The 22,719-nt window shown below is 36.8% G+C and overlaps 1 protein-coding gene across 3 annotated transcripts in view; it reads left to right on the top strand.

Annotated features, from left to right (window-relative positions):
* The window catches only part of LOC113064983 (adhesion G-protein coupled receptor D2), a 78,898-nt gene that overhangs the window by 40,823 nt on the left and 15,356 nt on the right, over nt 1-22,719 (top strand). For 2 of the 3 annotated variants that reach the window (XM_026236048.1, XM_026236045.1), the window contains 3 exons: nt 3,198-3,251; nt 6,947-7,103; nt 18,999-19,081. In XM_026236048.1, the coding sequence (XP_026091833.1) occupies nt 3,198-3,251; nt 6,947-7,103; nt 18,999-19,081 (294 nt within the window). Of the gene's footprint in view, nt 1-3,197; nt 3,252-6,946; nt 7,104-18,998; nt 19,082-21,155; nt 22,321-22,719 lie in introns of those variants that run through there. The other variant, XM_026236047.1, reaches the window with a different exon arrangement.

Raw genomic sequence — 22,719 nt, 5'->3', positions numbered from 1 at the left:
AGCAGGTGGACTGCGCTGACATAAAGGTGGTACAACAAGCTTGAATTGCTTTGATGAAAATTATTTTAAGCATGTATAAATATGTATTTATTTGTTACTGAACATTATATATTAACAGTAATATTCATTTAATTTACATTATTTTATGAATTAACATGAAATGTCAGAGTAATATATTTGAGTGCAATGATAAGTGCAGTCAGCAGGCCTTAGACCTCCGCTTCTTTATTTCCTCCTCTCCCTTCTTCATCTCCACCCCTGAGGAAAGATGGAGCTCCCCTGCCTTTTGTCTACCTTTGCTTCTACCTTTTCAGTGCCTACAAAAGAGGTATAAGGAGATGGCCCTGAGACCGAGCCCTGTATTGACACTGCAGAGTCTCGCCAGTGACCCTCCGCATTGTAAAATAAATCATCGCCGCATTCTTGCTTAACAGGCTTTTTTAGTACGTTAGAATCTATTTTCCAACCCCCGTCTCTCCTTGACCCAGAGGTCTTCACAATTTGTGAGCAGCTCGTGTCTGCTTTACACTTTTTTTCAAAGAGGGTTTTGCAATTGTAATAATCTTTTCTTTTTTATCTACCTTGTTCCATTTGTGTCGTTAAATGTGACAAGAAACAATAGCAGATTAAGTTTCACCATCTGACACCACTAAGGAAATTCTTGTTTAATTGAATAATTGAGGAGAATGATCAAAGTGTTAGTATACAAACACACACACACACACTCACACACAAAGACATTATTTAAAAAGCAGAAGAAAGAGGCCAAAGAGAATGGTTCACCCCCTGTCTGCTCTCATTTAAAGAAACATTCGCCTCTCCTGGGACAATAAAATCTGTTTCACTCATCTGTACATTTGATTATAATGTATATAAAACCAGCCATTTGAGAGCGAGATCAGCAGCACGTCCCGAGAGATTCACACAACATGCCATTCATTGCCAATGTGCACCAGCCATTAGTGATATATGAATATCATTTGCACTCAAACAGTTTAGATACCGTATAAATCTGTTTGTTAGCTTCATCTGATGCTAAATTATGCATAGTTATTTGTTGAACATAAGAATACTTGTAATAATGAAATATTAATAATGCCCATATTGTGATCTCCTGCTTATAAATCATAGACAAACAGATCATTGCAATTTGCCTGATCATAATTTCCCTTTTTTTAATTTCTCTTTTATATACAATAGATCATTACAACCCAAGAACGAATTAAAGCTGATTGCTTTGATCAGTAAAAAAATATCCAAATATAATTTAAACTTTTTTTTTTAACTTAATAACAGTCATCCCTGTTTTTATGACCTCTGCTTTTTATCCTTTTGCAAATGTGTCCATTTGCATTGCTTTCATATGGAAATAATATCTAATGTATTTTTATATTGAACATTAGGGCTACATCACTTTAAAACCTTGAGGAAAACAGCTAAGCTGCTTTTAAGAGCAACAACTTCAAACCAGTTCCTTTAGATGGTGGAAATGCTATTTTTTTGAGTAGCTTTCTATGATGTTACTTGGAATAAATTGATTTGATTTCCCAGTTCCATTCATTAGATGTACAGCACTCTCGATTTGCTAAAAAGAAAGTGTGGGAGAGGGAGAAAAGAGTGTCTGTTTGCAAATCTGACTTATGACCGTTGACTCCGAGCTGTCAGAGCTTTTCTATTCTCTTCATTAACTCTGTTTTCACAGTGTCTGTTTAAAACATGCTAGTGTGTGTATATCTGCATGCCAGAAATAATTTATGACAACAGCAGAGCCTAATGAAGTCATGAGAGCTAATGCATATTCACCAGCAAAGGGCTGGATCTTGCTCGTGCTGGGAAATGCACGCAGGTTTTTGTGGTCGCTGGAAAATAATATCTAGCAGGCCAGGAAACAGCTGGATTGAACTGTATGATGTGAGGATTAACTGGCATACAGAAAATATAGATATAAACACACACACACACACACAATTATTCATAGTTTACAAAAAAAATTGTAATATAGTGTAATGTATCTATTTTTTTAAAATAAAAATTTATGGTTTTAGATGTAACATTTTATATAATAATTATATTAAAATAAATGTAAATATGAACATGCAATATTTTAACTATGTATGTTAATTTATAATTTAAAAATGAATGTTTTGGTAAAAAATGCAGCGTGTATGAATAATATGAATATATTTTTATTCATACATTTAGCATATCTTGCATTTTTGCAGTGGTTGCATTTATTTGACAAAAAATACATAATAAATTGTAACATTGTAAAATATTATTACCATTTCAAATAATGGTTTTCTATTTCAATATATTTTAAAATATAATTTATTCCTGTGATGCAATGCTGTATTTTCAGCATCATTACTCCAGTCTTCAGTGTCACATGATCCTTCAGAAATCATTATAATATGCTGATTAATTATCAGTACCAGAAACTGTTGTGCTGCTTAATATTTTTTTGGAACCTGTGATACTTTTTAATTTTTTTTAATAATATTTTAATTGAATGTACAAATTATCGCAATATATAATCGACTAAGTAAAAAAAAGTGTTTTCCTCCTAACAGGTTGAATAACTTTATTAAAGATCTATTACTAAAGAAATACTCCAAATAATACATTTTTGTGTATTTTTTAATTAAAGTAAACAAGTGTTTCGAGATTAGAGTGCAAAAGATAAAAGTTCAAATGAATGAAAGTTTTCCAGTTTGCGCACATCTATTTTTAAGTCTCAAATGCGAGTGAAATGCTTGCACTGTAAAGCCCTGCTACAAGTTATCGACTCATGCCCCTAAAGTAAAGCAGCATGAGTTTATACTACTGTGTATATCGTGCATCGTCCAACATCCCGGTTTTTCTCACACAGTCTCAATGTAATTTGTTCGTTTCCTCTATCGCTTCATTCCCGTGGCCCCCTGTGTGGTGTGACGGATGAGAGGTGAAGACGCTCTCCTTACTTTGCCGACTCTACCTGTCACTTTCAGGACCCATTATGTGTGACAAACTGGAACATTTTGCTTGGCGCACTCATTGACTTTTATGCAATGCTGGCTATTTGCTTTCTTTATTCCCAGTCCGGATTGAATTTCTCCTTCCCGGGGCCAAGACTCATGCGAGCGCAAAGTGTTTTGTATTAAGTGTTTAGTACTGAGTCATGCCATTTTAACCATCCACTCCTCCTTGTTTATCCACAGGTTCGAAACACAGTCAACAGAATCAAAGAAAGAAGAAAAGCCTTAAATTTCTCCGTAAGTTCTTGCATGTTTGCATGTTTTCACCAGTACCGGAGGGCCATACTCTTTATATAGTGCAAATTTCATAACGCAGAGTGCGTTTTGTGCATGTTTCGCCCCCAGACCTATTTCACACACCCACTCAGGCCACCTCAATCCAGCCAATGTCAACCAGCAGCCCTGGGTTACATGTTTCTAATCCTGTGGAAGCGCATCTCTTCACATTAAACTGTCAGGCCAGTATTTATACGCGAGGATGCAGTTGAGGGAGATCACTTAGCTTCACCAAAGCTGTTTAAAAGTAGTTAATAGACACCCCCCCCTTCAGTGAAACACCTCACCTCCAGCGACGCTACGAGCAGTTCCTCTGTGAATGGCCACATTAACTCTCCTTCGGGCTTGTCACAGTTTATGGCCTACGGCAGTTTGTCCCGCTCGGCCCTTACTGCACCACCAGGTCATTGAGAACAGAATGAGACAATTTCTAAAGGCGGATTGATTTTAGAATATGGCCCCCCCTCCTCTTTCCTTTGACCCCCCTGACAGGCACGACACCGTTAAGACTGGGACTTGTAAAAAACGACTGTGGCCCCAAACACGAGTGCCAGATAGCAGCTGATAAATCGTGCCGGGTCGTATTAGCAGTGGGACCCTTTAGCGCTCTCTGGGCAATTTTCCAATTTTCAAAGTCCACACGATGAGATTCGCTGGCCGCGTGTTGCGGAGGTTTTTTTTAGCTAATGCTGTTTTGCACCATAAATCTAGAGGTGATATACTGTATCTCGCCGAATAGCTTTGGTGCTGGATGAGGTCCAGAATGGGATAGGAAAATGTACTCTTCTTTATTAGATTAGAGCACTGGTCAGGGAATGTTCTGACTTCCGAAATAGTAAGATAACATACAGGATGTGCTGAAGATGGATGGGGTTTTACCTGAGGAAACCCTTAAGATTTTCCAACTCATCATAGAGTAAACTGATGTTTATTTTTGTAACTGTCTACCCACCATAGCAGCCACTTAGAAAGCAACCGCCAAAAGCACCTTATCACTGGCCTAGCAACCTCTCAGAACATCCTAACAACCACCTAGCAACTCTGTGACCAGGCAACCGCCTGCCTCTGTTGTTCTGTCTTTCTGCTTGTTTGTTGTTCTGTCTGCTTTTCTATTGTTCTGTCAGTTTGTCATCCTGTCTGTCTGTCTGCTCGTCTCTTGTTATATTTGCTTGTCTGTTGTCTGTCTGTCTCTGTCTGCTTGTCTCATTATGTCTGTTTTTCTGTCAGTTTGTCATTCTGTCTTTGCTTTTTTCTGTTCTGTTTGTTTGTCATTCTGTCTGTCAGTTTGCTTGTCTGTCATTCTGTCAGTCTATGTCTGTCTGCCTCTTGTTATGTCTGCTATTCTGTTTTTGTGCTTGTCTGTTGTTCTGTTTGTTTGTCATTCTGTCTATCTGTCTGCTTGTCTCATTATGTCTGTTGTTATGACTTTTTCATTCTGTCTGTCTGCTTGTCTGTTGTTTCCATCAGTTTGTCATTCTGTCTGTCTGTCTCTGTCTGTCTGCTTGTCTCGTTATGTCTGTTGTTCTGTCAGTTTGTCATTCTGTTTGTCTCTCTATCTTAATGAATCTCTTGTTCTGTATGTCTTTTTGCTTATGTAGTCTGTCACAACAAATTTAATCTTGTCTTTTTTTCTCTTTTTTATGCTAATGGTAAAGATATTACATTTGTGCTTTAAATCAGGGATGTAAATATGATCTATATAGTTCTCCTAGTAATTTAGTAATTATATAGATTTCTCACGTATTGTTAATTTTGTACTTTTAGTATTCGCAATTTTAGTGTTAGACCTGTCTTAAAGTGTCCTTTTTAGTTTTTATCATTTATCATATTTAGTCAACCTTTTCCTATTTAGTTTCAGTCAAGTTTTAGTCGCCTAAAGGCTCAAAATTTTAGCAATGAGATTATTATTAATTAAACGTACAGTATTAATTTTGGCAGCCATTTTTAATTTATTCTTAGTGTTTCTCAGATGTACATTTTAGTTATTATATTTAGACAAACTTGTCCTGTTTTTGTTTAGACAAATTTAAGTCAATGAAATGAATGAGCATTTTAGTTTAGGTTTTAGTCAATTAAATCTTAGTCACATTTTCGTCATTCTATGTAATGGTTAAATTGATAAATATCACAATGATCACAATCGCAAACAATATAGTTGAGATCTCATGACAACACAGACTGGCTGAGTGATGCTTTTATTTAGATCACTAAACTCCAGCTTGATTGTCTGTGTTTTCAGATCATTCGTGCCGGCAAAGAGGAGCGAGCGTGTGCGCATAGTTACAGATTGCTTAAAATAAGCAAAACACAATCAGAAAATGTATCAATGTAATAATTAGTTCTGGTTCGGGGATTAGAACTCTTGATATCTGGCAACTGCACTCATGAAAGCTCACCTAGTAGAGGCGTATAGAGCAATCTCCTTTTTTTGATGAAAATAAAAAGGATTTGGTTTTTTTTTTTTTTTTTTAGAATTCATTTCAGTCTCGTTGATATAGTCATAGTTATCGTTTATTGACCATATCATCATCTCCACTTCGTCTCGTCTTAGTCTCGTCCTCGTCTTGTCAACGAACATTTCTCACCATAGTCTTTGTTAACGACATTAACACTATTCTCAAGGATCTTTTGACTACTCCAGTCTGCATGAATGTAGTTTCTGTAAATGGCAGATAATGAAAATACAACATGATATTAAAGCCCCATTTGTTGAACACATGTTGCCGCACATTAGCCATCTCTTTCCTTCCGTCTATAGTTTCTGTACTTCCCGTTGCTTGTTTTATTCATGAGCCAGACCAGTGCTGCCAGGGCGCTTCATACCAACTGTCGCCTGACCCATGTGACCTCACACTAGTACATACTGTGGCAGATTGCTTGAGAAAAATAAAGCTGTCAGTTGCACCGGCCAAATGAAAAACGAATGTGCTGCGATACAAGCAGGGTCTGGATCCCTGACAGCCCTGAAATATAGATATAAATTGGAAGCAGATTAGTTTTTTGATCCTAATTCAAGTTTTGACAAGATATAGGGCTGAAAAGAGAGAGCTGTATACTACATATATGTGCATTTCCTGTTGTAAAATGTGCACCCTTATGATTTTAAATGTTGACATAGTGCTAGGTCATGCATTTATTTCTTTCTGAGAAGAAATAAACGTCTTCAGAATGTGTGTCAAACCCCATTATATGTCATTCTGTGATGTGAGGGTAAGGTTGTGGGTTTTTATGTCGGATCTAGTTTGCATTCCTGCGAGACTGTGGATATTTATTTTGTAGTACTTCCATACATGTCTGTGTACTTTCTGGTCATGTATCGTGTAATGCATGACTACTTAGCTCTCAACTATGATTTTTGGATATTTAACATTTGTTTTGTTGATTTTCCCTACATATGTTTTATACAGTCTCTATACTGAGTGCTATTTAATGAACAATATATAAATACAATATATTAATATATTAGACAGGCAAGCGGACAGCAAAAAAAAAAGAAAAATAACTTTAATATTTCAACTCATTTTAATGCTATTATTATTTATTGTAATAGACAAAAATATATTAAATAGGAACTTTCAAAACAGCTTTTTCCGCTAGTGATTTCAGACTGTAGCGTGCACTGTATAGACAGTAAAATGCATTTGTCTTTTTGTCAGAACTGTGCCAGTTCCAGGCCCTCCAGTTCAGTGGGCAGTTCTCGGCCGGGCAGCTCTCCAGGACCAGGTGGTTTGGACGGTCAAACAGTCACTACCAGCCACTCCAGCAGTTCACTGACCCAAAGTGATAGCATCACCCACAGTTTCGACAAAACAAGTGAGTCTTTGGTTTATTTATTGATCAACCCCCAAAAAACGAAGCATCTTTGTAGGAGTTGATTGGCCAGCTTAGATGACGTACATGTATATTTGGGTTTGTGCATATATGTGTGTGTGTATTTTCAAATGCCAATGTGTTTATATAAAGCAGAGCTTTAAAAATCTGTCCTAAATTATGGCGAGAGCAAAAGTAGTGATTGGCAAAGAGGGTGAACTCTAGGATGACAGGCCTGTTCTTGGATTGTAACATTCTCCAGATCCAGAAAAATGACGGGATCTGATCGCTTTTTTTGACCTCAGCATTTCAAGACTGAATTGTAGTAATCTCAAAGGGAATTCATGCAAGTGAGAGATTTTGCAAAGAGGGAAGGGAGCGAATAAAGTAAAAAGTCATTTTGTGAAAAATATATAAAATCGTATTGTTATTGCACATCTGCTTTGAGTACTATATTCTAATTTATTCTAATTCCAATAATATATGTATATTGGCTCTGTGTATTTAATTGAATAATTAAAATAAAAGTATTTAAAATGAATTAATTTAAGAACGTATTTTTTTAAGTAAATATTAATTAAATTAATATATAAGTATTTCGAATTAAATGAATATGTTAATGAATTTATACTCTAACTATATTGATACTCCTTATTTAATTAAATGAATAAAATTAAATTAATGTATACATTTTGATGCTCCATATTTGATGCTTCCTATTTATGTTAATACACCATATTTACTCTGTTATACATTTAATTATTATTTTTTATTATTTTAACTTAATTTTGACACTCTATAATGTGCCATTTTTTCCTAGGCTTAGGTTTCCTCGAACAAAATCTGGATGAAACATGATTTGGCCAATCAGAACGCAGAAATAATTCATATTGACTGGCAGCTGTGTTATCCAGCCCATTACTCAAGGGGAATTTGCTGTGAGAGGAATGAAATGGCAGTTTTAGTGGGCGTCACACGCAGACATATGCATATGCAGAAGGGGCCGTCCCGTGCATATGAGCAATGCAACTAATCATCTTGACGAGACTCGCCTGTACTTGTCGTAATCGCTTGCGATGTGGGCCATGATTGAATATTTGTTTTTAATGCAGAGCAATTTTTTAAACCAGTCAGCCAGCCACGGAACTAAGTGCTAAGAAGATACGCATATGAGCCCAACTGTGAAAGGCCTTGTGTCGTAACAAATAGGGCTGAACTCACAATTAAATGCTGCTAAATGTCCTGATTGTATATAACCGATTGTGTTTCTTCCATTCAAGGTTAAGAAATGAGTGTGAGGAAAAAGCATTTACGTTCACTTTTAATCAGTTCATGTCTTTTAAATCCTTTGAGGCATTGGTTTGAATCGATCAATTACAACAACAAGAAAAAAATTTAAACATAAGGGAAATGGGAAAGGACAAGTGCTTATCGAAAAATGTGGAGTTTTGACTACATTTAAACTCTGAAGTCGTTTTCCTCTTTCGCTACTCCGTCTCACTTATTGTTGCTTTATACAGCGTTAGTACATTCACCAATAAAGCTGAAGGTCAAGGGGAACAGTGCTATTTTGTATGCTTGCTTTCTTCATTTCTCTCATCTTTTCCACCTTTTGAATAGGTGACCTCAAAGGAGATTCAAGTCAATCAAAAGGCTGCACTTCTCAAGGGTCAACTTGAAAAGGTTGACAAAAGCAGAAAGTTATTTTCCCGCACCCTTCTTTACTTCTAAGACATTCTGTAAGACATGCTGAAGGAAGTTGTGAGATATGGAGTGACAAAATTTGAGGGCAACTAGTGGACAAATAGGGCAAGTGTTTCACTGTAACTTTTGATTGAATCAGATTAATAATTGATTAATCAGATGATTTTTTTTTTTACTGAAATTAAGCATTAGCAATACAATCTTTTCTTAAAGTGTGCTGTTCTTATGTTGTGCCAGTAATTTGTCGTCACATTTTTTACATTTTCAGTGTTGCCAACAAATTGGTGGTCTACTATTTGTAACGATTCGTTTACGTTGGATGTCACAACAAATTATTGCATTTTAACCTCTATTGAAACAATAATTTTTCTTGCATACCAACATGCAACGCAATGCATAATTCAAACAGTAACACATACTCACAAAGATTGACAACACCTGACTTTGAAAACGGAGTAGTCTGACATTTTATATAAGATGTTTGTTGTTTGTTGTCCCAAACGATGACCGTGTCATTTGATTGAACAGGCTGAATACACAACTAGATATTGTTAGTATAAATACCCACATAAACAGATTACAGAAATCTGGTAGTGGTTAGATAGCTGTTTACATTCCTTTCTCTGTGGAAATAAAAAAAATCATTCCTTTCTCATTTCCCTCATTTTTAACTCTTTACCTCCGCAGATAAAGCTACTTATGATTGTTTGCAACTGATATGGTTTACTTTAATCCGTCATATCTATCGAGCAGGCATGAGAAAACAAATCTATTGCTAATTCAGCCCGGTGTGTGAGTGTCTTTGTGTATCTGTGTGTGTGTGTTGGGTGAAGGATGTCAACGATAACAAATTGTAAGGAAAAGTTGAATTTGGATCTGCTTAGGATCCCGGCTGCCTTATACATATGGCTCCAGGTTTCGTGATAATAGGATCTTTGATGGATGGCGGCCCTCCTCGGTCTCCCATTTTTTAAAAGATATTTATTTATTAATCTGTCTATTTATTCAGTCAAATCATCCCCAGCGGGGTCACTGTCACATAACCACCTGCATCAATTTTTTCAGCTTTTCTCATACTTTCCTTTATAGTTCATATAAAAAGTCACTTATGCGCATCTCGTTTGGCTGAGTGTCATCCTTCTGCCCGCAGGCTAATGGAGGGTAAGTTCTCCGTCTCATCTCAGAGCTCTTGTGGGCCGAGGCCTTCCTCCATCTCTCCACCCTTTTCTTAATTCTCGACACATGTCAGATGGACGCATGCCCTGTAGGTCTTCTCATGTGTATGGAGATCTGACATCAATTCCCCCTCATTCATATCGCAAGCAAAATGCTCCTGGACTTCTAAGGAGACGTGTGTCTGTCTACTGATTTATGATTTTAAATTCAGATTTGTTCTACTCGTTCATTCAGGCTGTTCCCATACCCAGTTGCTCCAATTGAAAGACTGACAGCAATCAGTGTTGAGTACCACTGTAAGGTTAACCCTTCCTGGTTTGACAATTATTAACTGTTGAAAACATTTATTAGAAACGTAGAAAAGTAAGCTAAAGTAATCTAATTGTAATCAGTTACATTACTTTTACATTAAACTTCTTATTACGTTTCAAATCGGGTAACATGTAATCTTTATCCTGTTACATTATCGAAGTAACCTTCCCAACACTTTTTTCAAAAAGGAAACTAATGCAAAATAAGAAGTACAAATGTTTATTTTTAAATATAACAGATTTTGTATTACCGTATTTTCCGGACAATAAGTCTCACTTTTTTTCATAGTTTGGCTGGTCCTGCGACTTATAGACAGGTGCGACTTATTTATCAAAATTAATTTGACATGAACCAAGAGAAATGAACCATGAGAAAACATTACCGTCTACAGCCACGAGAGGGCGCTCTATGCTGCCAGAGATGCTGCTCAGTGCTCCTTTAGTATACACTGAAAACATAGAGCGCCCTCTCGCGGCTGTAGACGGTAATGTTTTCTCTCGGTTTTTGGTTCTAAATAAATGCGACTTATAGTCCAGTGCGACTTATATATGTTTTTTCTTCATCATCACGTATTTTTGGACTGATGCGACTTATACTCAGATGCGACTTATAGTCTGAAAAATACGGTAATAAAAATTGGACCATTATGATTGTTTGCATTGTCACATTTTTGTGAAAATTACAGAACTATGAAAAATCTCATTCACTGCGTATAAGTATCCATCAAACTGTGCTGTATAACAATTTTATATAATTCATATTTTATTATAAATTATACTTTATATTTTCAATATAAATTATATTTCATATTGAAAATACACCAATTAAATAATATATCATCATTTTACCCACTATTTTATGTTATTATTACTACTTATAAGTGTCTCTATCAATGAATATAGTCATTCGTTTAGCAGCATGCTAACGACATATTCTTATTTGAACTGTGATTGTTATTCGTGTTGAGTATGCTGTGCACAAATAAACAAAGTCTTGTTTAAAATTAGTTTGCTTATAATGCCAGTTTCTATTTTGGTTAGCATGGTGTCTTTGAAATTAACTGAATATGTAGACAGCTGAATGTGAGGCAGCTCATTAGTTTTTGGAATGGAGCTAGCAGAGCTTATAATGAATTTGTATTCAAATAAGTTTCATGGTACTGTCATACACCATCAAAATTTTCCGTCAAGTCCTTAAAGATAGTGATCTCCATTAGATCTCCAATCTGCCATCTCACGTAAACAGCTGCCAGGTGTCACTTAATCCCACTTGAGACGCCAACTAGACCATATTCCTTTAGGGGTGACCTCCTCAAACCCTTTGTGTCATATCACTGCCCTTCAGAGAGCTCCCCAACAAGAATCATGGAGGGGGGGGGGGGGTTTAAAGGGTCGGTAAGGGGGTTGTAAAAGTAGTATGAGTTTGAGCATCAAGGTGGGGGGAGACAGCGCTGGAAACCAATGGTGCATCAAGACACTTCTACCCCGCCACGGTGGCCATAGATCAGGGCAGGGCTGCTGGCGGACCGGGTGAGGGTGACAGGGGAATAACATCCCTTTCTCCTCAATCGACAGGGCCCATAACTCCTGCCTCCCCAGGGATAGATTGAGAAAGGCAATAGCCAGGGGCTGTGAAGCAGAGATGCTTGGGAGAATTGAAAGTTAAAGAAGCAGGAGCGGAATGTGTTTTTTTTTTCTGCGCACTTGTGCCTGCTCTTGCAATCTTTTATCATTTTTTTTTTTACCACTCCTTACCACTGAGGGAAATCATTTTTCCCAGTTTTTCCAGAGATAGTCAGAGGCTTCCTCTACGTACTACAACATTATGTTTGTTGCTCAATTTAAATGCATGCCCGAGGACACAAGGAAAGCATCTCCATCGGGAAGTGTACTTTCGCGGCATCTCTTGTTTGTATGCCGGTATGTAGACCATGAAGTCTGGAGGGATAGTGCTGTGTCAGGACTGAAGTGGACGCTCTACAAGAGCGCCAGCCTCTCGCCCCGGTAGTGACAGATTTTATAGCCTGATCAATTTCCCAGTGGCTTATTGAATGGCTTTTAAATGGCTGTTTTATTTTCAATTATAACCTACTGTGTCTCGCCTGCCATAATGGGCCAACATTTGCACTGCAGGATAATTTAAAATCCTACTTTAGGAAATTATGCTTTTTATATCTTCTTAATTTACAATCCCCCACCAAACTGTAGCGACAATAAAAGGCAAGTAACTGAATGGATTTTTGCTTATGTCGTTAATGATTGCTTTGGTAAGTATTTGTTTGTGGCTAACTGGCACATCCATGCATTGACGAATGCGGTACATGAACCATCCACCTGTAAAGAGATTTATTTGCTTATTAAATTGAACTTGCTTTCAGATGCCATTATCAAGTTGATGGAAGTAATAGCAGATTGAAGTACCCCTGGTGAACGACCCAAAGTTAGACAGGTGCATCAAAGTCCCACGTCTTCCCTCCTTATCCCAAGCACGCGAAGCAACCTGAAGGTGAAAGAAGTGCTCACCGAAGCTCATTGGAAAGTAGAAATGACAGTAAATTTTTCAGCCTCCCTCTCCCTCGCTCCTCTATGAGATGGGAGATCGTGTTATAGCAGTCAGGATGAGAGGGGGTCAGGGCAGCAAGCCGGCGTGCGCCTGTTGATGATTGAGGAAAAGAGGAGTAAATTCATTCTGCTCCCGGCACTTTGTCAAGTGCCAGTAGCTTACCGTTGAGAGCCAGTCACCCATCACCATGTTACGACCTCAGAGGTCAGCGGCGGGCTATAAATCAGCGAGGAGAGAGGATGCAGTGATGCTCCAGAGCTGAAGAGAGCTGATGCGACTATTGCCTTCACCATAACCCCCCCACCCCACCCCACCCGTATGAAACCTAGGAACCAAGGCCTGCATAAAAATTATGCCCAGCCCTTCACTACGTGTTGCTGCTTCACGAAAAAACTCTGCAGTACCGAACATCTGGAGTAAAGTCTTCTACACTTTTATCCCACCTTTACTTTTTTGGGGATTGTTTATTGAGACGTGGGCTACTTCACAAGTTCCCCTTATTCTACTCAAGTATTGATTTTTGTTCTATGATGAAGGATTCCTTAAGTGACAATGTTTTTGATTACCCGCGACAAACCTCCTTAGAGTATTAATTAAAACGGCAGCAGATGTGCAGGTGTGGGAAATCATTAGAAAGAGGCCCCAGTCTGTGTACATGTCTCTCTCCCAGCATGCAATGGCTCTGCATGGTAAACAGGATGCCTGTGAGGGAACACGCTCCCTACAAGTTCATCTTAAGAACAAGTACAAAAAAACACAAGCATGTATGCTACAAAAAAAGACGTGACTGAGTTTATCTGGACGGCTTCTTGGACCGTTTCTATTCCTTTTTGGAGCTGAAACTCTAGATCAGTACACGTGAATGGTTCTGCTTTAACAAGGTTGTTAGAATTTCGACAGAGTGGCATTTCCAACGCCGTTCAACTGAACTATTCCAACGCAAACACTGAACGAACGTCAATACGAAGGTTTCCTCCAATTCTTCACGTTAATTGATATATCATGAAATGATCAATTTCTTCTGCACCCATGTGCTAGCGTTTTTCGCAGGCGCACTGGGAGAGGAGAGCTAGGAAAGGGGATCTGGTTGGTCAGGTCCTGCTTTCAATATTTGCTCCTATTAAACTGTGATTATCCTGCAGTGCCTGGCTTCTCTCAAAGCTGGAGAAAGAGAGAGCAGGCCAAGACAACACACTTTTTTTTCCAGAGAGTAAAAACTTCCTGACAGCTCTGAAGGTTTACCAGGTCTTCTGGAAATACTGAATACCTCATGTCAGCTCATTTTGGGCTACATCTATTGACATTTGTAAAATCTGAAATCAGCTTGAGAAAGGGATACGATTTTTTTAACCCTTTAACTGTCACCCCGTCCCTTATACAGGACGCCCACATTTACTTAACTATATAACAATTAAATCTAATCTAATCTTGACAAACTGTATATCGTTGGAAATGGCTAAGACTCCCAAATATATATTTTGCCAATGTTTTTTGTAAAAAAAATGATGTGGAAAAGTAATAGATTAATTTATGACAAGAGTGCCCCCTCAAAAATCTTTATTATAACAGGAGTTTTGACCTTTGTTTAAAAAAAGACTTCTTCGTTGTCTTTTTCTCTATCACATTTTAGAAATCTTTAAAAATAATATATCAACTGAAAACTTAAAATCGCAAAATTCATCCTTTAAAAAACATTTTTAAATCAGACATTGCATTACCATGTAAATGGTACATCAAAATCATGTAACAAAATGTTTTCATTCATGAATTATAAAAATTTAAGTTTTAATCATGCACTATAAAGTCTATGTTCAAAAATGTGAGTGACAGTTAAGGGGTAATTACATATTTCCCAATAGTTCCTTGTACTATAAGACTTCTGTTACATTCTTGAAAAAGGATGATAGCGTAACATTTAGGTGGGACAACTGTTACTGGGTGTGGTGCGGACCAAAGATGATACTGAAATGTATTTCAAAAGATAATTTCTCTACAGTTATGAGTGTTTAAATGTCTTTGTGCTCTTTTAAACTAGAGCTGTGCATATTTCTTTCATATTTCATCTTCCTCACACAAGTGCTGTCTGTTCTTGTTGTGTTTCCGGTGTTTTCTTAGTTGTTCCGTTTCTTTTTTCAACTGTGAAACAATGGGCTGGGCCAGTGTTGTCAACTTGCGGACAAACTAATTAATATATATTTGTATACTTTCAAATCAGCATCCAATTTCTTTTTTTTACTTTGTATTAAAACATTTGAAAGCACTGCTGCCGAAGCCACCTTGTCACATTGTGATCTCCCAGAATACTCAATACAATAATACAATAATGGCAGATGAGATAAAACAAAACAGCTTTTCATTGTCCCTTGAGCTCATGCAGGTATTTAATTCTCAGTTTCTGCACTCGGATATCTGCCATTATGCCTGCCTGATCACAATGTAGTGAACAGATGGTCCAGAACTAAATTCACCTCTGGGTTTTACACTCTGTTTACCTTTAGCTGTTTGTGTTTACCTCAGCTGGTATTGTTTTATCAAGAATACTTTGAGATCCGGGCCAGTGTTGAAACCTTGGAGTTGCTGATGTAAGACTGACAATAAACCATGTGTCAAGAAAGTAACAGAACAATGGAAGATGGTCGAGTGCTTTAGAAACATTTTTGGTAACAATCACTATCTTTACCATTGCCTTCATCAGAGCCTCTTTTTTGTTGAATTTTTACAGCCTATGTTGTATCAAGTTTTTTTTTGCTTTTTTGAGCTTAATGAAAGTCGTATTATCTCACATCTGATTTGTCTCCTCAGAAAGTTTCTTCATATCTCAGAACAGACTGAAGAACTGAAGCTTGTGTCGCTGAACACACACTGACACTTCCACAAACTCAGTTAAGAGACGCTTTGACACGTCAGAATGATGGACTCCTTGAATGTGCTGACCTCTCTCCTCCAGACGCCCCTTACACCCTCCCTCTCGCCTTTCAGCCCTTCATCCCTACATTTCCACCCATGTAGATGAGACAGAGATATATGAAGAGATTTCTGATGGGCAGCCATTTCATAGCAACACACCAAATGAGTTCTGGCTGCCCCGGCCCACCCTCCTTTGCAGAAGATTAATCCTGTCGCAGGACGCTCGCCAACCATGACAGTCGTGTGTGTTGAGGAGGATATTATTTGGAGACAAAATTGGGTTTACTTGGCAAAATCTGAAACCTCCCTATATATATATATATATTAGAGGTGGGCATAGATTACATTTTTTTATCTAGATTAATCTCACTGTGATCTTGAAATTAATCTAGATTAATCTGGATTAAAATGGCTCATTCGAATTCTGCCGATGGCATTCAGAATATGTGTGTTAACCAAATAAAATTGACAAAAAGTAAGTCTTTGAGAAGGGGTTTATCAAGCTAGATAGTGCATTAGAAATGTACATCTCCTGTTTCCAAAATGCATCACAAACTGCTTGAAAAAGCTGTAAACTAATTCCACATTGCACAAGCGGGACCGGGTGAAGGTTGTACCAGTGGGCCCTGTTTGAAATTGTCTAATTTGTATGTTCGTTTATTTTTATTTATTTGTGCTATTTACACAATGTTAAAGGTTTTTTCAAGTTTGTAGGTGTCAAGGTACAGAAACTAAATAATTAAATGTAAAAAAGCACTGGATAGTCTTCAATGTAAAAATTAAATATACAATGAAACCTACATTTATTCAGACACCTTCAACATTTCTCACATTATTACAGTTTTGCTATATATATAAAAAATATATGTGATGTCTGAATATTTTTTGGTTTGACTGTTAAAACTACAAAGTAGTCAAGAGCAGTGAGTGATTTTCATTTTCTTGGATTAACATTACAGCAGCCAGTAGCTAAATTATGCGCGGTCACTTTAAGAGACGATGAACGCATCCAATATAATACACATCCCATTTTTTTCCTCAACTGTTTACTTTCACTTAAGAAATAACTGACAGTTTTTTCGAGCATAATTTCCAAGGTGGATATTTTGACATATTTCGTATGTATTTGTCGGCACTAGAGCAAAAATAAGCAAATTCGATGTTCAAGTGTTTTTATCAAAACACCTGAAAACGCTTATTTTTAGCGTCTAGAGACGCCCTTCTCTGCCCTGAACACCAGACACCGTGAGTACTGAATCGGGCTCTTTCGCATCTTGTTGTTTGTTTCAAACTGCGGTTTGTATTTGTTCGTTCCGGTGCTGGAGGGACTTTGAGGATAACTTCGCAGAAGAGAGCTCGGTTCAGTGTCGCTGTCCGTTAGGCTGGCCTCTACCAGTCGGTTATATAAAATATCAAGGTGAAAGTCATCATAGCTTGCTTAGTGTAGACCCAGCTCCCAACCCAACCTTGAGAATAGATTAACGGCGATATTTTTTTTATCGCCCGATAAGAGTCTCGCGTTAACGCAGCACGTTAACGGCGATAACGGCCCACCACTAATATATATATGAGGATGTAACTGGCAATGAACAATATATATATATTTATATATATATATATATATTTATATATATATTACCATTTATTTATTTTAGGGCCGGGACTTTAACGCGTTAATTGAGATTAATTAATTACACAAAAAATAATGCGTTAACTAAGATTAATTAATTACAGAAAAAAAAATTCCCGCATTTTTTATAACTAATTTTTGCACCGCGGAACGCTTCTCACTGGATGCGTTTTGGCGGACCGATTATACTGAAGCACCGACTAGCGTTCGCATATCACCGCAGCAGCACATCGAGCCTCAAGTATCACCTCAACGCAAAACATTTAGCAGCTAGCGTGGACACTTTATGTTGAACTATATATTATTTTGTTGGTGCAACAGTTTATGTTGAACTCTTTATTGTTTTGGCCAAGGTTATTGAGAGTTGGACTTAGTATGTTATGGCCTCTGAAGCAACAGAGAGATGTTTTCTAATAGTCAGTGTTTCCAATGTTCTGAATGTAATTGACAGTATTGTGTTTTACTTAAAAAACTCTTTACAGAAGGTTCCAGCACCTATAAGCTTCCTGAATTTCTGAAATGTACTATTTCTAAATTGTTTCTAAATATGCTATTGCTACACTTCATGGCAAAAATTGCACTGGTCTGCTAGACTAAACAACATGCTAAAATAAACAATATTTTGTTGCTTAAGCTTATGTATTCAGTCATTATTCAATGGTATACTATAAATTCATGTGAAAAAAAAAATACTTCTCACTGTTCTCAGGTCAAATATTTATATGCGATTAAAATGCGATTAATTTTGATTAATTAATTACAAAGCCTCTAATTAATTAGATTAATTTTTTTAATCGAGTCCCGGCCCTATTTATTTCTATGGTTACTTGCAATCTATTTGATATTTTCTCTTCAACTTACTCTTTGAGAACTTCTTTTCAAAACTTCCTGTCAATGTCTTGCATTTTTTCCTCATCACATAGTAGCACAATCGTAAGTTCGCACATACAAAGAGATTATTACGTCTTGGACTGTAAAGTGAAGTTGAGATCTGACACATCTGCTCCACTTACATAAATGAACTGTTCTTTGTGTGTGGAAGTCAATGATTTTTCATTGTGAGGGATACCATTCTGTAGTATATGTGACTTGTCACTTCAATGGTAAGTGACTCTTGAATGGAACAGTAGCATTGACGTACAAAGCCCGGTATGTATTCAGGACACGCTGCTCACAGGCCTGATGTCTCGCTTAGACTCATCGCGTATTACGAAGTGCCCCCAGATTTATGGGCACACAGAGACCCCACCAATTGAGGACTGAGCCCTCTGGGATGGGAGGCAAAGATTGTGCTCATCCCTGCTGTACTATCATAGCATCTAAACACGTTGTCCATAAATTTGAGGAATTAATGCCATATTAGTGCTGTTTTTTCTGAGTGTGTTTGATAAAGGTTTTAGAATTATAGCTTGTACTATATTGATGTGCAGTCAAATATTAGCGTGCGCGATCGATTGCTTTTTTGTCTGGACAGTTGAATAAAAGAGTTGCATCCAGTTTGATAAGCATTTTGCAATATGGTGGTTGCAAATTTTAACCACAAATTTTTGTGTTTGCCACCGCCTTTATTTACTGATTAATTGTGACTTTGTCATGTGACTTCACAGGGCATCTGTCCCTCCCCTGTGTCCACGACAACCTAAATGAAGACCTGCGATGTCCTGACACTGGTATCCACCTCTCTGGACAGGTAAGGCCTCACTCTACTTCTGCGCCCATCTATCAATAAGGATCCAAGGTTATTTGACATCTGAAAAGAAAATCAATTTGCTTCTTCTACAATGACACAAAAATGATGCCAAACCCTTTACCCCAGCTCAGAAATGTGTATGAGTACCAATGGTTAATATATTGTAAAAAAGTAGTTTGTAGCACTATAGTGGGGTTTCGGTTTTTGAACAAATATTTTAAATGAAGTAATCTTTCTACAATTTCTCCCTTAATAACTAATAGTTCATTACTAAGTAACAAAAAAAAAAACTTGTGAATGAATGAATCCTGCCACTTTTAATACCAAAAAAACCAATGACAAATTGGTTTACTGACTGATTCAGTGACTCACTCATAACTAAGTAACAAAAAAAAAAACGTATAAGTGAAGGAATTGTTATGAAGTTCCTCACATTTAAAAAAAAATGTGCCAATTTTAAAACAAAAAAACATTAAACGAATTGGTTTAGTGTCTCTGATCCAGTGTCTTGCTCATAACTATATTACAATATATATATATATATATATGTTTATTGAATGATTCAATGACTTGCTTATGATGTACATATCAAAATGCTGCAACTTGCAACAGAAAGAGTCAATGAATCAATGAACAAATGAATCAATAGAGTAGCTGATTTGAATAAAATTCCCTAACTCTACTACAGTTACTAACTTACAGTCCAAATCTACATCTATTTCAGGTTGACAGGTTTTTTTTTTTTTTTTGGTTAACAGCTTATATGAACTATAACATCACATTACAGTATATAAAACAAGCTGTATTTTCTAGTTCAAAAGTAGCATTTTAATTACTTTTCAACATTGTATTCAATTATTGATGTGAAGTGTCTTAAAATCACTGGAATGGTAATAAAAATAAATAATTGATAATGATAAACTAATTGAGAATCATGTTCACTTATAAACATGGTTCATAGAGAGGAAGCAGAGTGATCATCAAAGACAGCAGCCCTCTGGTGGCCGCCAAAAAATGATGTCCCTGTCTGTTGTGTCAGACTGATAGCATTATCATCACACTTTCAACTTCTGATTGCATTTCATAAAACGACTTCCCTCTCATTATGTCATGTTTAAGGTTTACAGATTTTGTGCTCTTTTGGGTGGTCTCTGTCTGATCTGAAGGGAAATGTGTTCTGATCATTGCTTTTTACTTTTTTGCTCACTGTAAACAGAAATCTAACACAAGAGTACACATAATGTAATTCACACTTGAGGCTTTACATAGAAATGTCCAGATTCCCCATGGTATGAATCAGTTTGAGGTGTACACAGTGCACGAGGCACCCCTTCACGCTCAAGGTCACAGGCCCTGGCGTGCACACACTGGTTCCTGCTGGAGAAGTGAGGAAAGCAGGGCGCAGCTTATTGATAATTGGCAGTTTGGTGTGAACTAGCATTGTGTCATAGTGTGACACATCCCATGATGCAAGAGTCATGATCACTCTCAGCTGTGAAACGGCAGTCTGTTCCCCGATCAGATCCTCTCCAGTGCTGAGATCTCCACATGTTGATTCCATCGGACTCTTGAAAAGCTCTCTAAGGCCTTTCTTCTTCTTCTTCTTCTTTTTATTATTATTATTAGTTTTTCCAATTAGCTTCGCCAAACTGCCCACCTAAAGTTGCATTATTGGGATGTTTTTTGTTGTTGTGCATGTGTGTTTGTGTGTGTGTGTGTGATTGCATATTTTCTTTTCTTATGTATATATACACTATATAATTTCTATATTTCTATATATATTTTTTTAAGGGTATTATGTGCTAATGTTGGGCTGGGTTGCTCAGAAATTAGAGAAATTATTTTATTTTATCTTTATTAATATTAAATATTAGATTAATTTTTTCATTTATTTGATCTATCATTTCTTTATTTCTTTATTTACTTTTTTTTTTATTACTTATAGCTGCTTTTATTTTCATGAGAGTATTTATTGCTTTTTGAAAGTATTTGTCACAGCATTATTTGACCCAGAGGAGGACTGGCGGACAGGCAAGTATGCTCTTAAATGTAACGAGAGCTCTCTCGTCCTCAGTGCACTGTACCAGGTGGCCCCTTCAGCAACCCCTGAACATGGACTACAGCCCTTCTAGAACCTTTATGAACTTCCGCCAGTGTGTCAATCACTAAGTGAGTGGCAGGGCTTCCTGTTTTGGCCGGGTGAGGTTACACATCCTGGCAGGAGAGCTGCTGTCAGCCACAGGACCTCGCGCTAGTTGTGTCTCCCACACACACACACACACACACACACACACACACACTTGTTCAGCCCCACAGGGATCTCCTGAACTTGCAGACTCTTGACACACCAGCAGAGGTGCTGCACTGATTCCTGTTTGACTTCACACCTGCACAACGCTGTCAGGACTTATTTCTCGGCCACACGAGAGGTCAATCACACTTCAGTCAAAGTTAATGAAACATTTTTTGTGCCAAAAGGGAAAAGAAATGAAACCAAAAAGGCACGGAGACTGCAGAATGACAAAAATGTTTGTCAGTAAACACCTGAATAACTGCTAGCCTCTAATATATTTTTCAATTACATTTTTGTCCTCATTTATTATTTTTTCCTCACATATATTTTAACTTATCTGGCAAATTTTTCCTTGTGGCATTTAAATCAGATGCCATACCTTAGATTTTGAAACCTTACATTTGGACGTTTTCCCAATTTTATTCATTGCTTAACGGAGACTGGACAGGATAGGCTGAGGGAATGGGTTTATTAGGCAACTATAGTTTATAATGTCATCAGATTGTTATAATATCTGAAGTGATACTGAAGTTTTGAAAGTTTTTTGCTTCAAGGTGCTCATTTTAAGTCTTTGTGATAGGGATGCCACTTTTGTGGGCAGAACAAGATTAAGTGACTAGATGCTCTTTTACAGACTTTATTCTTATTTACTGATCATTTCCATGCTGTGACAGATTGTGTGACTTTGTCTATCATTCAGACATTTATTTCAATTAACAAAGTGTTCTAGAACATTCAGTCTTAAATGTCCTGGAAATCTTTTGAGATTTGAAAAACAGGTCAAATGATCAGCATTGTGGTCATAGCCTGAGATATGACTGATTTACTAAACAGCTTTGCTCTTAATCCATAGAAATAATTTAAATTGCACTTGATTTCTTTCCTCTAAAGATCCGATTACTGCTGTTGCTGATGAGTGATAGTAGTGGACATGGAGCAGCTCTGAATTTTGGGTATTTTTTTTTTTTTTACAAATTTTCTTAATTTTTTAATTAAGTTAAGTTATTAACTCTATTTTCCTTGAGCTATATTTTTTCATGTTTATTTCTTTTGTTTTGTTAGTGTTTGCATTAATTATATTTACATTTAAAGTATTTTGTAATTGTAAAATATACATATTGATCCAATTTATATATAGATGGATTTATATTCATATTTGTTGTTTATGCATCTGTTATTTTAGTTTTTAATATACATTTACATGTATTTATATACAGTATGTGTATATTTATTTATGTGCTAAATGTTTGTAAAACATACATAAAATGTATAACTTTATAATAAAATATAAAATAAAAATGACAAACGCACCTAACAAAATGATTAAATTGTGAATTGAAATTCA

The sequence above is a fragment of the Carassius auratus genome, chromosome 47, assembly GCF_003368295.1.
Source record: "Carassius auratus strain Wakin chromosome 47, ASM336829v1, whole genome shotgun sequence".
NCBI classification, from domain to species: Eukaryota; Metazoa; Chordata; class Actinopteri; order Cypriniformes; family Cyprinidae; genus Carassius; species Carassius auratus.
The sequence above is the reverse complement of the archived record's forward strand: the minus strand, read 5'-3'. Positions and strand labels throughout refer to the sequence as shown.